This window comes from Molossus molossus, unplaced genomic scaffold (assembly GCF_014108415.1).
Source record: "Molossus molossus isolate mMolMol1 unplaced genomic scaffold, mMolMol1.p scaffold_m16_p_9, whole genome shotgun sequence".
In the NCBI taxonomy this organism is placed as follows: Eukaryota; Metazoa; Chordata; class Mammalia; order Chiroptera; family Molossidae; genus Molossus; species Molossus molossus.
The window spans coordinates 30,280,467-30,298,063 of NW_023425403.1; the positions used below are offsets into that span (position 1 = coordinate 30,280,467).

General features: G+C 43.7%; 1 protein-coding gene across 1 annotated transcript; it reads right to left on the reverse strand.

The window, feature by feature from the left end:
* Positions 1–568: 568 nt before the first annotated feature.
* LOC118622550 (protein-lysine methyltransferase METTL21C-like) lies at positions 569–11,061 on the reverse strand. The gene is made up of 6 exons (XM_036249934.1): positions 11,033–11,061; positions 10,385–10,493; positions 8,814–9,033; positions 5,313–5,461; positions 2,292–2,409; positions 569–1,147 (listed from the first exon to the last, which is right to left on the reverse strand). The coding sequence occupies exons 3-6, from the start codon at positions 8,938–8,940 to the stop codon at positions 753–755; spliced, it is 789 nt and encodes a 262-aa protein (XP_036105827.1). The 5' UTR covers positions 8,941–9,033; positions 10,385–10,493; positions 11,033–11,061; the 3' UTR covers positions 569–752.
* Between the last annotated feature and the right edge of the window lie 6,536 nt (positions 11,062–17,597).

Below are 17,597 nucleotides of genomic sequence, written 5' to 3' on the forward strand. Positions count from 1 at the left end.
CAGCAACCTCTTGGTGAGTGGGTTGACGCTCAACCACTGAGCCACATGGGCCAGGTAAATGAGAAAATGTTATTTAAAAAGATGTAAGAACCCAGTGAAGCTCAGCTTCAAAAAGCATATGACAGCCCTGGCTGGTTTGGCTCAGCAGTTAGAGCGTCGGCCTGCAGTCCAGAGAGACCCAGGTTCGGTTCCCGCTAAGGGCATGTACCTCAATTGCAGTTTGTCCCCGGCCCTGGTTGGTCATGCAGGTGGCAGCCACTCGATGTGTCCCTTTCACGTCGATGTTTCTCTCTCTCTCTCTTCCTCTCTCTCTCTCTCCCACTCTATCTGAACAAAAAATGAAAAAATGTCCTTGGGTGAGGATAAAAAAAAAAAAGCAAATGACAAAAATATATTGACAAGTATAACTGTGCTCTAAAGTAGAAATAACAGGGAGGAATCCACATGTTTATTAATTTATTCATGTAAAATTTACTTAACATTTAATTGAGATTTTTGGAAGCCAGAAAAGCTATTTTTATATTTTTATGTTATTCTTTGCAAATATTTAGATTAACCAGATAATCTTAAATAGGTTATTTTAGATAGCTGCTGTCATATGAAGTTGTGTTTATTTTTGGTATACAAGTTGTTTTTTTTGTTGTTGTTTTTTTATGCACTACCTTCTCAATCTTATAAGTGTTTTATTGACAACACAATCTTTAACACTGCTCAAAACACACACTAATTTTTTGAAAGGCATTTTGTTCAATTTAGTCCCATTTTAGTATTCCTTTAAAAATTTTAACTGATGACTCTGGAAATTCAGCCAAGAATGTAGTATCAAAAACTTGCTTGAATTTATCTAAAAATTCATAATCAGTGCTGAATCTGAACTTGTTTGCCCAAAGCAACACAGTCCCTGGCTGGCTGAGGTACACCATGGTGGTGAGCAGCTTGTCAAGACAGTAGTGATGGTAGACCACATCAGAGGCCAGAACGTAATCATAGTAAAAAGTTGACTTGGGGAACTTTTGTTCCAGGCCTTCTCCCCACACCAGTTCTTTGACTTCAGGCAGATGTGCTGTGTGTTTTAGTGTGTTCTTTAAAAGGTTGTATTGAAGGTTTCCTAGGACATCAGGCAAATCTGTGGCCGTGACTTGAGCTCCTAAGCGAGAAAGAGAAAAAGTGTAATGATTACCTGGAAACACTTGGTCATTTAGGGTGGACATATACTCTCAGGGAGAAACAAAAGAAATAGAACTGGGCTTCTCAACCTTGGCCCTATTGACATATGGGCTGGACATATTTGATATAATTCCACTGGATAATTCTTTCAGGGGCTGACATGGGGTTCTGCCCTGTGCTCTGTAAGATGTTTGGCAGCATCTCTGTTACCCATCCACTAGATGGCAGTAGCACTGTTCCCCCATCCCCAAGTCATGACAATCAAAAATGTCTCCAGACATTGCCAAATATCCTTTCTGGGGCAAAATCACCTTTGGTTGAGAACCACTGAAATAGAATAGTGTTCCCAGCTTTTAAGGAACTATAAGTTAAACAATGGTGCAATGTTAGAAGATTTCAGAATAATTAGCTAAACATGTTAAGGTTCTTAGCATCTGTTTAATATAATAATTCATAATTTTCCCCTCTAAATATAGATTTATCTGAAGATTTTGTTTTTTTCTTACACGAACTATTCAGCACCCAGTTTTCTTTCCACAAAAGATGATCTATTTTGTATAACTCTTGCCCTTATCTAAATTCACTAAATTAATTCTTAGGCATTTTAAGGCTAGTGACAGTGGTTCACAAAATAGATCACCATATTTTCAGATTAATTTTTAAAGCTAACAGAGCTATAATAGTGTAGGCAGAAGTTCCCAGATTAGCACCACCTCTTGCCTAATACCCAAGAACTTGCAACCTACATTTTGGTTATAAATCTATCTTCACCTTACGTTAACTCACTTTTTTTTCCCTTCAAAATGTTAGTTATAATATTTGCAACAAAAAGCAGGTGACAACATAACACAGTTGTTTACAACAGGGATCTGAAAGTCACACCTCCAAAATTTCAACTTCATCACATGGCAATTGGTGGACTGGGCAAGTTACTTATCATCTCTAAGACACGATAATCTTATCTCTGGGGATAATAGTAGTAATTCTAGCTCATGACATTTGGGAGAGATTTAATGAGTGAAATCATGGATGAGCACCTAAACTACAGCCTGTGATACTCCTTATCATTATTGTCACAGCAAAGGTCTTTAGAAACAAGGTCAGGAATAAACAAATAGACAAACCTAAAATACTGGCTACAATGGAAACAAGACCTGGTCCAGCACCAATTTCAAGTATTTTAGCATCTTGAAGGTTCAGGTCCACTGTATGTTCCTCCAAATACTGACACAAAGCTGTAGCCTAAAAAATATTTATAGTTGTTACTTGGACATTGGAACACTGGAAACCAGTAGTGACCTCAAATCCCCACCCGAAGTTAAATACTATAAGACATGTCATTAATAGTTCCAGTTTATTGAAAGTTTCATCACAATGTACATTTAATGATGTATTTAGACCTCTGGAATATGGGAATTATAACACGCATCAAAGGAACTAGAGAATCGGGTTTGTTAAGCCACCTGCATCAGAAGACTGTTGATCAGTCTCTGGGAATTAGAAGATCAGTTCATCTCTTGCAAATCCAGGTAGTGAGCCCTAGAGAACAGCAACTTCTTGCTGCGGTTTAGTCATGTCAGACCTCCACCAGCTTTAAGATTGTTGGAAAAATTTCAACACCTCTCTCCTAGCTTCTATCAAAATTCAAGTTGGCTAGGACTTTGTCTGCTGTACTGGACAACTGGGCAGTTGTTTTTTTAAGTGGTTCCTCTACTTAGGAAATATGTTGACTATCAGAACAATACTTCCCAAACTTCAGTGTGCACGCAGATCCCCTGGGGACCCGGTGAAGGATGCACATCTGGGTGGGGTGCTCAGGACTACATTTCTAACAAGCTGCTAGGTGATGCCAGGGCTCCTGGTCCATGGACCACGCAGAATAGCCAGGAGATGTTAGAAAGCATATGCAAATAAGTTAAGGTAGCTTTTTATACAGAAAATCGAACGTCCCTTGAGAAAATAGCATAATTATTTGTGATGTGGGGGTTTCGATATTCAGAAGACAGTGTCACCACGGCGCTATGGAGAGGACATGTGCTTTGAAGTGTTTTCTGAAGAGATAGCCCTGCCCTGTGAGAGGCTGGCCCCATTGGGGTGCTATCTGGAAACAAAGCTTTTCTCAGGAATGGCTACGTTTGACACTACAAATACTCTCCCACCCCTTCTGAGCCCTATTAGCAAATTCTGGAAAGCGATCTCTTTCACAGAGAGCTGCACTAGAGGTCACACAAGAAAAGCGTGTTACATAAACCCTTCTTCTGCAGTTTTCAGGGGTTTGAGGTCTCAACAGAAGCCAGGGTTGGTGCATGAAAGGCCAAGGCCTTAATGAGAATAAAACAGCCAGTGGACAAATATCTCTTTCCAATCCTAATCCCCTGCTATAGTTGTCTATTTGCCAAATATATTATAAAAGGAAACTGTGGAGTAGTTTGGTGGTTTTCATTAAGCCAAAGAAAAGCAAACAATGCAAAAAACCCCTCACAGAGACAGACAACAGTGTGGCGATTATCAGAGGGAAAGGGGAGGTAGGAGAGGGTAAAGGGGGGATAAATGGTTAGGGAGGGAGACTTGATTTGGATTGGTAAACGCACAATACAATATACGGATGATAGAATTGTACACCTGAAACCTATATTAACCAATGTGACCCCAATAAATTTAAAAAATAAAAGTAAAGCCTTTGTTTGAAGGAAATCATACTTACATGCATAAGGGGTAAAAATGAAGCTACCTTGGTTGGAAGGTCGGGGGGGTGGAGCTCTAGGGGTGTGGGGCCCCTCGCTGCCCCTCCCTCCTCCTGCTCCCCCTCTCACTTGCCACCAGTACCCCACATGAACCTCTAGTCAGGACTATTCATTATACATGCAGTCCCTGGACCCACAGGTCTGTATTCCCTGGGAGCCGGAGAGAAATGCAGAGCACAGCACCCCCCACCTCCAACCTCCGACTCAGGATCTGCATTTTAAGGAGACCCCCAGTATGATCCACATCCATGGCAAGGACCACGTCCACGGCAAGGACCACGTCCACGGCAAGGACCACGTCCACGGCAAGGACCACGTCAACGTCAAGGACCACGTCCACGCCAAGGACCACGTCCACGCCAAGGACCACGTCCACGCCAAGGACCACGTCCACGCCAAGGACCACATCGAGGTGGAAACCCTCCGTGGAGGAAAGAGCAGCAGGGCTGGCATCCGAGCCCAGACCCAGCCCGCAGTGCACCGTGCCCCACAGTGCAGTGGCTTTGACGAATCGTGAGCTTCTCTTCATTAATTTAGCAATTCATTAACATTATCACCTTCCATTAACAATTACAGCTCACATGAGCTTAGGTGTATCACCTCATTGAACCTTCACAACCACTTTGGGAACTGGACATGAACACTGCCTCGGCTTTACATTTGGAAATGAAGGCAAACGGAGGCGCAGTGAACACCCATCACCACACAGCCAGGAAACAGCAGGTTTTCTGGCTCTAAAGTCAGAGTGTTTCCCCCGTGTTGGTGCTAACCTCATGGGGTGCAGCAGGGAGAACGTGAGGTGTAGTCATGCTTCCTGAACATTTCTACTGGAATAGCCACAATGTAAACAGGAAATGAGTACTTAAGGGTCTGGCCCAGAGGTACATGCTACAAAGCCTAAACTCTAAAGATGTGACTTTTGTTCTTAACAATTTGTATGACTTTTTCATGCTACTTCCTGAGATAGTCAAATTTATATTAATGTAAGCAATAATGTTTCGAGAACATAGCATAGGCTCAACCTGTGGGTCGCGACCCCTTTGGGGGTCGCACGACCCTTTCACAGGGGTCGCCTAACATAACAGAAGCAAAATTACAGTTATGAAGTAGCAACGAAAATAAATTTTATGGTTGGTGGTCACCACAACATGAACTACATTAAAGGGTCGCGGCATTAGGAAGGTTGAGAACTACTGGCATAGAGGAAGCTCAACGCTTAAGGGAGAGATGCTACATATTTGTGCAGCCCAAGCACACTACCCACACCCCCGGGGTGGGGGCAACAATGGACTCTTCATTGGAGAAACCCAGAATGTTAAAGTACTTGGCAAATTGTGCAAGGCAACACAGATAAACGGAAGTCCCCAGACGTCCGGCCATCCCAGCGTAACAGTCTCTCACCCCTGGCCACACCACCGCTCCATAACTCTCTATTGATTCTTGAACGACAATCTTCTTGCCTGCAAACAGGTAATGCTCCTGAGTGTAGCTGGCATAGTCTGTAGGAACAAATTCCTGGAGGCTATGAAGAGATGGATCTATGTTAAAATCTGTGGGGCAGAAACAAAATAGGTTTCACGATGTGTTGATTCAGTGCAAATACACACGTAGTACGGTTGGCAAGATGGGAACTGATTGAGAATTCTTTCAACAGAGGGGCGATGCTATCAATGACAGTGGCTGCAAAGTAGCACAAAACAGTGCCATGGAGTGACAGGGACATAACACTCAGATGTGACATTTTCATCATATGGAAAATGCCAAAGGATGTCCTGAGCCTTTCCTTCTATCTAGGAGAGGACAGAAGAGGTTCCATCCCCACATTCTGTTTTGATGACAGGAAAAAGCTAAACGGCACAGACGGTCTATCTGTGTAAGGAAGACCTAGGGGAACATGGACCTGACTATTTTTAGGTCTTGAAGTAACATTCCCACATGCTGGCTGGAGTGTGTTCCTTAAATCCTTCTTACATCAGCTCCTAAAGGGTACAGGTCACCCGAAGACAAACCAGCCCCCCAGGTCCACGGGGAGGTTGTCAGATGAGCTCTATTCACTTACTACTGTTGTAAATACTTCTTTACCCTTATGACTCATTCTAGCAGCTCTCAAATATCATATAAAATGGGAGGAAAAGCACGCTCAGAGGAGGATGCGTAGATGGGGGCCTTTGAAGGAGGCTGCTCAGAAGTCTGCCCCGGAGAGGAGGTAGGACTGGCTGTTCCAAGTACCACTGGCTTCCCTGTGCACTGGAACAGCTCTCTGCCGCTGGTCTGCACACTGTTTGTAACAGGTTTCCAGGGAGAACAGTACAGAAGCGTGGAGTAAGCATTTAGAATTTTTATAGTTTGATCATGTCTGTTGAATCTAATTACTTATATTTTACATGTCTTTGTGTATGTATCTTCATTTTGTTTTCCATTTTGGTTGTATTTTACCAAGAAAGTGTCAATATGCAGGAGATTGGGGAATGGTCTTCGACCACAGTGTGAGCAATGGACTGGTCTGTAAACCAGGGTAATGAATATCCTCAGCTCTTCAGATGCTGCCCTTGGCCACAGGTTCCGATTTAGGTGTTCCACTCCTAAAAGGAGAATTCTCGGCCCTGAACAAAAGGAGAGCTTCCAGACAGCAAGGACTGCTCTGAGTTTTCCAGAAGCTGCTAATAAAGAGTGGTCAAGTCAGTCCTGAGACATCCTTTCCTGTCACATGCCCTGCTTAGGGTTGTGGGGAGACTGTAGGGGAGGGAAGGAGACCTAGGGCCCTCAGCTACCTCTTTGTGGGAAGCTACCGGCATCTAATAACACCAACTCGACATTTATGAATGACCATGGAGGCCCTAGCTTCTCTCATAGGGCTGGGAGGCCGACTCTGAATTCGGTTTTGGAGACAATCAGAAGGCAGAGAAGCCCTGGCCAGTTTGGCTCAGCAGTTAGAGCGTCGGCCCGTGGACCAGAGAGACCCGGGTTCGGTTCCCTCTAAGGGCACATACCTCGGTTGCAGTTTGTCCCCGGCCCCAGGTTAGGGTCGTGTGGGTGGCAGCCACTCAGTGTGTCTCTCTTACAATCAATGTTTCTCTCTCTCTCTTCCTCCCTCTCTCCCTCCCACTCTATCTGAAGATAAATGCAAAAATGTCCTCAGGTGAGGATGAAAAAAAAGAAGGCAGAGAAATAGACTGTGTTTGATGACCAGTTTGGAGCAAGGGGAAGAAGCGCTGATTTGTAGGGTTTGATGATTACCTTGGTGTAAACACGCCCACTCTGGTGACTTCAAACTACCAGTACGATGTCACCAGGAAAAGACGTGCAGGAGCACGTGGGGCCCTTCTACCATCCTCGTCCGATGGACATCCACGGACTCGAGCACAGACAGCTGTCGAATGTACTAAAATAATTTGTGACGAGTTGAGAATGTATTACCTTAGTTGTTTCATATATTTTTGCCTTTTATATAATCTATTTAAATGCAAGTTTATATAACTTAAATTTCAATCGTGGCATGTTTAATAATCAGCTCACAAAATTCCTGAAATTCGAGAGCTTTCACAGGCCGGTTGGTACGGGAAGTCGGTACAGGGCTGTGCCTTTTCTCAAAATATTGACCAGGAGCTGCCAGACCATCGGTACTCGTGCCAGCCCTGCAAGTTTCCTTCCCCCACCCACCCAATATGGCCCAGGCAGTTCATTCTTCCCCTCCTCCCACAAATCACCGACCGGGGATTCTCAACACTGGGGGAAAGTCAATGGGCTGATTTTGAATGGTTCGTCACTTTATAGGTTAATAAACTCATGTTTATACTTTTCCACTCAACAGTGTAAAAGAAACATGGGCATATAAATATACTCCTACTAGACCCTTTTATGTTCTACAAAGATATAGAGATTTATATTTATTGCACAATATTTTTATTTATTGTATCTATGCTAGCCTGGTAGTTTTAGAGGGAGCAGATTTTAGAGACAGGTAAAGTTGTATTTTTTTTGTTTTGTTTTGTTAGTCCTCACCCGAGGATATTTTCCCATTAATTTTTAGAAAGAATAGAAGGGGGGGGGGGAGAGAAACATTGATGTGAGAGAGACACACCAATTTGTTGCCTCCCACACGACCCCAACCGGTGCTGGGGATCAAACCTGTAGCCCAGGTATGTGCCCTTGACCAGAAATTGAACCCACGACTCTTCAGTCTGTGGGCTGACATTCTAACCACTGAGCCAAACCAGCCATGGCTAGTGTTGCATTTTTGTGTAAATAACATCCTGGTTTAGCAGAGTCGGAACATAATTGTACCACATTAAATGACTGTAAATGTTATAAATGCTATTTCTTGGCTTTTATGACATTGTTATGTCTCTGATTTATTAACTACTAAGTCCCTGTCCAGAAATGCAACCCTAACAGCTACATTGTCCCAGTGGGAAATCGCTTTGCCTTACAAGGATCCGCGTATGACAGCTGCCAGGAATACACTTTGGTAAAGCAGAAACGAATCTAGATTTCATTGCTTTTTAAATGTTCGAGTTACAAAAAGATACAATCTTTGATTTACATACAAGATAAAACAAATTTGTGGATTCTGATAAGTAAATAATGAAAAATAGGGATTACTTGTGATGCTATTCTCATGCTCAGCATTAAAGGCATTTTTTAACTTAGCTTCATTATACAAACAATCTAGATAGATGTCAACTAGACTTACTGTAGTGACCATTTTGCAATGTATCCAGGTGTCAAATCATTTTGTCATACACCTGAAACTGATATACTGTTACATGTCAATTATATCTCCATAAAAATCATTTAAAGATCTAGAGTTAAAAGGAAATGGAAATTCTCGTCAAGGAAGTTAACTGGAAAATGCCATCCCCAGAAAAACAACTGAGGTGTTGCGGTGATGAAGTGGGTTACCTCCTGCAGGTCCACTGGTGCCGTCTTTCTGGACAGTCTCCTCCTCTGCCTCTAACCTGCCACCTGGGGAGTTCAGTCCTTCTCCCGGGCATCCAGGCTGCTGCTCGGAGCTCAGACACGCGTCCATTACCGGAGCCGGAGAGGAGGAAATTGGCCAAGACCCGAGGTGCTCAGCCCAGGCTGTCTGAATCTCTCGAAGGTGCAGCTTATGCCTTCACATCTGCTGAGTCGAAAAGAACATCTGCTTTTCAGCTTAGTTTCTGGGCAAGCAAAGCAGCCACTCCATGAGCTGCCATCCTGGTTTTGCAGAGCAAAGTGGAGGGAGACCATGAAACACGACCCAATCACTTCTGTGCATGAAGCAAGGGAAAAACAGAGCAGTGGGAGCTGGGGCATGGTCACGATGTTGCCGGGGTCTAAAATATATTTCTGATAACTAAGGGAACTGAATCTTGATAAAGAGGATCTGGTCTATCAATATGACCATTGGGTGTACCTTGTGGATTGAAATAATGTCATGGATGAGAAGCCAGGGCTTGGAGCAAACACAGGGCTGTTCTCTTTTCATCTGAGGCTTTCCTGCAGGACAGTAGAAAGTGCTAGGGGCTGAGAGCCAGGGGCCTGCTCCAGCTCCCTACTCTAACACTTCACAACTCATTTAAGCCCCTCCTTACCATTTTCTCACCAGCAAGAAGAGGCTAACAATATCTGCCTACCTCCTAGGGCTGTAGCAAGAAACAGGAGAGCAAAAGTGATTAGTACAGCACGGGAAAGCTCTCCCTGATTCAGCAAAGGGAACCTGGCTTTGGGAACATTGGCAGGTGGAAAACCCAAGCACCTGACATTGCTGCAGGACACATCACTTTGTTGCCAAACCCACTCTAGTGCTTTCCGTGGATCGATTCACCTCATCCTCACAACAAACCCTATAAAGTCCATGCTATCACTATGCCTCTTCTCAGATGAGAGAAATTCAGGCACAGAGATGAATCAACAGTACAAGTGTGTGCAGCTGGCCAGTGGCAGAGTTGGCCATCAAACCCTGGAGGTCCAGCTGCAGATTTGGCCTTGCTACATACAAGACAGACACAGCTCAAATTGCCTTGCTTTTTTGCCCTGGGTTTCCTGGCTTGCTTTGCCCTGAAATTCCTCATAACGTTTCCCTGTCACAGTGACATTTTCTAGTCTTTTTTATTTATTTTTTTAACAAAATGTAGTTTTTCTTGTTTGTGTTTACCATTCTGTGTTTATTTTCCTCAAGAGTTGCCTAGCTTCAGCCAGCTTCAGACAGCAACTAGCCACACCTGCCACACCATGACAAACTAGCTGACCCAGAAACAAACACAAAACCCGGTCATTCAGCCGCTGGCCTACTCCAAGAGCAAACCAACGCAAGAAAGAGGCCAGCCCCTGCAGGGAATGTGATTCCATCCCACACCTGCAGAAATCGCACGTCCCACACGCGCGTGCCACAGGATTTCTAACAAACGAGACTGCTGTGAAAGTACTTGAACATTTTCATTGGCTCTAGAATCAAAGAAGCAAATATTCACCCCAATTCTCCAACTCACCAGACCAGCCAAGAGTGCTCTGCTGGTCTGTGCTCCGCAGGAGAAGAGTTTTCTTTCGAAGACACTTGCTCCTTCCTTTCAACTTTCCCACAACTCCAGGAAGTTTCCCCTAAATTAAGATAGCAGATGGTCACTTATGAGCCCATACAACATCTTCAATGCAGAAGGCTCAGCGCTGTGGTTGTGGGAGTTAAAAGAAGTAATTTATGCAGAGACTCACACAATACTATCTACTGTGATTATCATCTCCAAAGCTAGAGAAGTCACGAAATACAGCCCTCTGTGCAGGACTCCTTCCAGCACCATGCAGCTCTGAGCATTACACTGAAGACATTTCTTCATTTTGCATGCAAGCAAAGAAGGGTTATTTTCAAACACCAGGTGGTACTTTTCCTTGTGAAATGAAATGACTCCCTCCCCCTTCATTATAGTTGACTTGAGAAATTAATTCTTTCCTAAAGACAGCTGTGTATTAAAAACAACCTAGACTGTAACTACAATAATCTGCCTAGTATTCATTATTAATTCAACACATCCTATGATATATATCAATATTAGTATTTAATAAAGAATTGGGAAGTTTTAAAAATGACTCCTTGTTAGTATCCTCAAAATAATTTTGAACTCTTAGTTTAAATAGATCTTTACCTTGTGTGGCAGAAGAGATTTGAGATTTCTGTGTGCCCTTCAATCCCCAATGTTTTATATAGATCTGCACCTAAAAGGATTAGCATTTTATGAACAAAAGCCAGCCAGTGGAAGTCCAAGTTATTTAGGGTAGCATTACCCACCAGTACTCAGACACATTTCTTTGCTAGAATTTCCTCTCTCTCTCTCAATCTCTCTTGCTCTCTCTCTTTTGATCTCTCTCTCTTAAATTTTCTCTCTCTCTCTCTCTCTCTCTCTCTCTCTCTCACACACGCACGCGCACACACACACACATCCAATCCTTGCAACATGAAATAGAATCACCCTCGAAAGATCCAGAAAATGACTCCAGCCGAGCAGAGACTGCCCTCCATGGTATCCAGTTGCTGTGATGGAGTTTGAAAGGTGGACTTATATTTCACTTTAAAAAAAAAGTGGGGGTTGGGTAGTTGGGGGGGTTTATGAACCTGTAAACTTTGTGTTCATCAGTCCAACTCCTATGGCTGAAGGAAGGGGCCTGCCTGTCGCGGACTCTGCCCTGGACCCTGATTCTCACACCCAGAAATAACATGAGACTCTACCAAGAGGGAGGAAAAACTTTTGCGAGGAAGATAGGAGACTGGTCTCTACTTAAGAAGGGATGTGAGGCAAAAGCTTAAAGCCACATAAGGGGTATTTATTTGGGGTGGCAGTGAGGAGAAAGTCAGAAAAAGTCTTCAAAATAAAAAGCAATACGTTGTAATTTATTTAATAGAAAGAGGGGCAGTTAAAAGGGAAAGAGAAACAGTGTTTGCTCATTTTGGAAGCCTGGAAATCCTTAAAATAGAATATAGGGCATGTAATTTAAGGCCTCTGGTAAATAGGAATCAAATAATCATTCAGTTTTACGAAGGACTATATTTACCATTGAGCCAAATGAATGGTGATTTAGCTTGAGTAGATAGAGGGGCCATTTTCATTTTTATTCAACATTGGTACTTTCTTTTCTGCTGTTATACCTCTTTTTTTTTTTTTTATGTCTGTTTCTTTTAACTCCAGATCTCTGTGGATGTGCTGTGGTCCTGTGACTGTTAAGTCTTCTTTCCTACTCCTTTATATGAAGGGGAGTGACCAGGAGTCTTTCAAATCTATCATTCCAATGTTTGTTTGCTTTTTAAATATATTTTTATTTACTTTTTAGAGAGAGAGGTAGAGAGAGAGATGTGAGATAGAGTGATGTGAGAGAGAAATGTTGATTGGCTGCCTCCTGCACGCCCCCTACTGGGGATGGAGCCTGCAACCCGGGCATGTGCCCTGACCAGGAATCGAACAGAGACCTCTCAGTCCATAGGACGACGCTCAGTCCACTAAGTCCCACCAGCCGGGCCCCAGTGCTTTTATTATTTCCCAGTGGTTCAGGTCTGTGGCTTTGTTCCGAGCTCTGTAACTTACTTCCACCAGATGTCATCATCCCTGTAAGGAATAGCAGAAGACGGTCATCATGACAACTTTTTAAATGACTTTTAAACACTGATTATAATGTACATTTACACACACACATTCATCCTATGAGCTTGAAAAATGAAGAAAAAGGACAAAGAAGATTTTTTAAATCTCATAATCCCATTATACGGAGAGGGAGGCCTGACTAACATTTTCTGGTGTCAACATTTAGGCCTTTTTTTTGGTATAAACTTCATAAAAAGCTATTTTACTGACAATGAAACTGGATAGAAAAATACCTCTTTGACCTAGTGTGAAATATCCTATTATTTTAAGGGTTTCTTTGTAATACTTTCTTCAAAAACCATCTTTCAGGTATCAGCCTTAAGAAATAAATCAGAGCACTATTGCTTGGAGCTGGAATAAGTTACATCTGAGGTTCCTAAATATCGGACTACGATGGGCCACATTAGAATCACCTGGAACCTTTAAAATGCATAGACTCTAGTCCCCAAGAAACTCCTGCTCAAAGGTCTGGGGAAGAGCTTGGAAGTTTGAGCTAGCAGTCCGACAGCCGCTCCGCGGTTCTGCAGCGCTGGGCATGTAGGCCACGCCTGTCCCTAGGGCCGCGGACACGGAAGCTGTGTTCAGATCTTTGAAGTGCCATCCCGCGAAGAGGGATTAGGCCTTCTGCATGGCCCTGGAGGGCACACTGATGAAGTAAGTTCCCGGGAAGCAGAATCGGGCTCAGCGGGAAAGAACTTGCTCACAGCAGAGTGATGGAACAGTTGATCTCAGGGAGCCTAGCCTAATGGAAAGTGGGCCAGGCTTGAAGTCAGAAGGTAGAAGATTGGATCAAAGCTTTATACAAGGTCAATAAATAAGCTACATGCTTTCCTCCCTCAGTGTAGACCTCTGATCTATCACTGGGCTTTTCCCAACTGAACCTGGCTCTCTGGGCCAGTGGTCCTCCCAGGGACATTTGGCAATTTGGAGACATTTTTGCATGTCACAGCTGGGTTGGTGTGGTACTGTCATCTAGTGCATAGAGACCAGGGATGCTGTTAAACATCCCTGTCGGCAGTGCCGAGGTTGAGAAACACTGGTCTGGATGATAAATCCAAGTTGTCATGCAGAGCAAATTCTACCTGCCACGCTGCATGTACCTCTACCAGCTGGTGGCCCCTGCCTCCTCTGCCTCGGTGCACTCATCTATAAAATGAGGTGGGTTAGTATTTCCAGAGCGTATAATACACACCAGATTCTGAGCCACACCTTCACATAGATCCAGCACAGCGGCCTGGGCTTCTGCTTTCTCCCAGGAGAAGAACCAGAGACAAGGATTTGATATGTGGGGAGTGAGGAAGGGAAAACAATCAAGGGTAAGCGTAGAAGCCAGCAGAGAGTGTTCTATGAGGCCAGGGGGAGATAAAAATTTAAACCTTTGGGGAAAGTCTGGGAAATGAGGCCAAACACACACCTCGGATTTATTCCACTCCCGGTTCAGAGGGCCGGTGGGCTATTCCTAACCACCATCTCAGCACAGGTGCAGACACTAGCACCTGTGAGAGATGTGAGCAAGGTCGTGACAGCATCTGCTATGGCCCATAAAATGTTGCTATTCCTCACACAACCGTAAGAAGTAAATGAAACATTATTTATCTGAAAGAATTAGCCTGATGCCTAGAAGGTCATGGTCATTGGTAAATAAGTGTCCTGTATTAAATTGCATGTCATTCAAGTAGAGGGCTGAATAAGCAGTGTTCTTTGAAAGGATTCTGGGTCACTCACTGAATCAAATGAAAAAAACTGAGCATTGGGGTTTAGTAAATAAAGGACCCGGGGCTGCTCTGGTCCGAGAGAGCTCAGCAGCGGGGGTTCGTGGGCTTTCTCGACAAACAGTGCCGCTGCAGGCCTCAGCTGCAGTCACCTTCCAGCCCTGTGTAGCTGTGGTCAAGATTTAAGGTGGGAAAAAATATTCTTATCGGTCTAACGTGGTCATAAGCTCAGCCCTAGAGTCAGGGTTGGGTGGTGTAAAAGGCATCCTGCCAAATCCCGAGGGGTGCGGTTGGCAACTTAGACGGATGCTGTGCCTATGAAAAGCAAGAGTTAGGTATGGCCCTCCTCCTCTTCCTGGCCCCCTGTGCATCCTCCCTCCCTTCCTTCCTTCCTTCCTTCCTTCCTTCCTTCCTTCCTTCCTTCCTTCCTTCCTTCCTTCTTCCTTTCTCTTTCCTTCCTTCCTTCCTTCCTTCCTTCCTTCCTTCCTTCCTTCCTTCCTTCCTTCCTTCCTTCCTACCAATTATACACACTTTTGTATTTCCATAACCACAGCCCAGAATGGAGACCATCATCTCTAAAATGGCTAATGTACCCAGAGAGAATGGAGTCATTCTTCTCCAATCCCAAACCTTCAGATGGTGTCCATTTCTTCACTGGCTCCATTGCTTCTCCCACACCAGTCATGTGATACCAGGTGACCATAGACAAAAACTTGATTAGCTGTTTCACCACTGACTATCATGGACTCCTATTCCCATCCCAGAACACGAGTGAGAGGCTCATTGCTTTTCACATAATCTTCCCCAAAAGTTCCACAATGGAAGGGTGCTGATCAGACAAGTATAAGAGATGTCCACTATACTTATTTATAGGAGATACTGTGGTGGGAATTCACTTCCAGAGAGGTGGGGTTTCATTGAACTAGATGTGCCTTCGTAACCCCAGGAATCCCTAAAATACAAGAATGTGTGTGATTTTCAATATGTCATACAGAAATTATTTGGTTACAGTGAAAGGCAATTCTGTAATTTCTGGTCCCTCAATTATCTGGTAAGGCAGTGGCTCAAAGTTCATAATCCTCTCTGTTAAATGATTTAGGGCTGCTACAAAGCCTCTCACTAGCCAGACTTTAGGGGTGCCCCTGAGAGTGCCTAAGGAAAGGGTCCATCGATACTGCTCCTGTGGGGTGTGTGTATAAAGATTCAGACCACGTAGCATTGTAGAAGCATCAGACACAGAACGCCTGTGCAGCAGAACTGTAAAATGGGGCTGTTCCCATCTTGGCTTGGGCTGGTGCATGAAGACAATGGATTTCCTGTCATGCTGAAGAGAGACCATCATCAGAAATGTTAAGGTAGGTGTTCAGAAAAAAAACATTCAATTAAATTTTGTTAAGCTTGTAGACAGAAGAATTCTGCTCCATTTTTTTTTTTAATTTCTTTTTCTTTATTGATTTTAGAGAGAGAGGAAGGGGGAAGAGAGAGAGAAACATCGATGAGAGAGAGAGAAACATCGATGAGAGAGAACATCTATTAGTCACCTCCTGCATGCCCCCCAACTAGGGATCAGGCCCACAACCTGGGCATGTGCCTTGACCAGAAATCGAACCGGCAACCTCTTGGTGCATGGGTCAACACTCAACCATTGAGCCACACCAGCTGGGCAAGTTCTACTTCATTTTAAATGTCCTTTATATAATGACAAACGGTACCAGTGAAGAAGGAAGGAAGAATATGAGTGAAATAATCCAATGCATTTGAACAGAGAAAGTGAAGTTACAGTCATTTCATTTTTAAAATAGCACATGCCTAATTCTAAGCATTAGAAGGTGCACTTAACCACATGGAAAGGCATGGCTCTCCACAGTCCCTGCCTTCTACAGAGGCTCTGACAGGAAACCAGTGAGTCGCCTCAATGAACTATGCATTTGGGAGAAAAGGTGTACTTCATTGTCTGTTTATATATATTTTTTTCACAAGCCAGTTCTTAAAAAAATATTACCCCTCAAAGAAATTTTATTGTTATTTGAGAAAAATATTCAACTGCAGTTGTTGAAGACTTATAATTGTCAGAGTTAATGTCATCAAAATAGCCAAGAATGCCTTGGAGCTGAGCTATAAGCCGTGATGTTAATTACATGAAACAAAGTCATGCTTGGGGAACAGGTTTAGATTTTAAAAAACAAACAAGCAAACAAAAACTTCTGATCAGAAGGGTTAGTTTGCTAATAACGTCCTTCCTAAGTTAGAATTTAATAAATAATAGCTTTCAGAAATTCACCTCAATCTTAGAATAGATGGAACGAAATGAATCTCTAAGAATGGGAAAAAATCTCTTCCCAGTAATTCAACTTTGAGAGGGACGCCGGGGAATGATCCCTCGGTTCCAGTTCTATGGTCAGACCTGAGGCAGAAATAACTATGACAACCCTTACAACGCTCGGCCAGAAAGCAGATGCTTCCAATGCCATCTGTTCTTTCCACATTGCCATCAGCTGCCTGGAAATGGTACTTTTTAGAGGGGCTTAGTGGTAACTAATCATGCTCTGATTTTAGCAACAGCAGTTGACCCATGTTCAGAAAGGTAACAATTTTTTCCCAACAGGTTTCTATTAGGAAAGAATGTTTACCTGATGGGGCTATTCTGGGATGTACCGCAAGGGAGAATTCCTTTCATTATTTCTCCTCATTCTAGGACAGACTCAACTTGAAAATCACCAAAAATAGCAAATCCCAGCCGGGGCTCTCCTGTCATGGACTAGGTGAAAGGGAGTGGGAGAGGCAGGGGGAGCAGAGACAGGCAGTCCCAGGGGATCCTGGTCCTTCCACTTGCCAGCTGCATGATCGCTGGTTCAGTTTCCTTCAGCTGTTAAGGATGATGACACCTTTAACATACCCGCTCCATAGATTCTCTCATAGGTCAAGTGAAACAAAGTGCAATACCTCTGAAAACCACAGGGCCTACGTAAGCACTAGTTTATTCAAGAGGAATTTGGATGCCATGATATGTGTGCGTCAATAAAGTTACAAAAGAAAATGAGGGTTCACTTCCATCCACATAGCCGACGAAGCTGGTGCAGGCATTCCTTCCCAGCTTCAACATATAAAATACCGAATAAAGTATTATCAAACATGCTTTAGAAAAGCACATGGAAGCTTGAGAGAAAGGAAGATCCCCAGATACCATAATAAGAGGACAATCAAAAGCCACATTAAAAATGAATGAATTCATCCTGGCCAGTTTGGCTCAGCGGTTAGAGCGTCGACCTGCAGTCCAGAGAGTCCCGGGTTTGGTTGCCACTAAGGACACATACCTCGGTTGCAGTTTGTCTCCGGCCCTGGTTGGGTTCTGTGGGTGGCAAGTA

Excerpts from the sequence above, each read along its gene's own strand:
- LOC118622550 (XM_036249934.1), bottom strand. The coding sequence starts at position 8,940 with ATGGACGCGTGTCTGAGCTCCGAGCAGCAGCCTGGATGCCCGGGAGAA. Across the intron at positions 5,462-8,813 it reads CACCAGTGGACCTGCAGGAG|ATTTTAACATAGATCCATCT; the intron begins GTAACCCACTTC and ends TCTGCCCCACAG. Across the intron at positions 1,148-2,291 it reads CATTGTAGCCAGTATTTTAG|GAGCTCAAGTCACGGCCACA; the intron begins GTTTGTCTATTT and ends TTTCTCGCTTAG.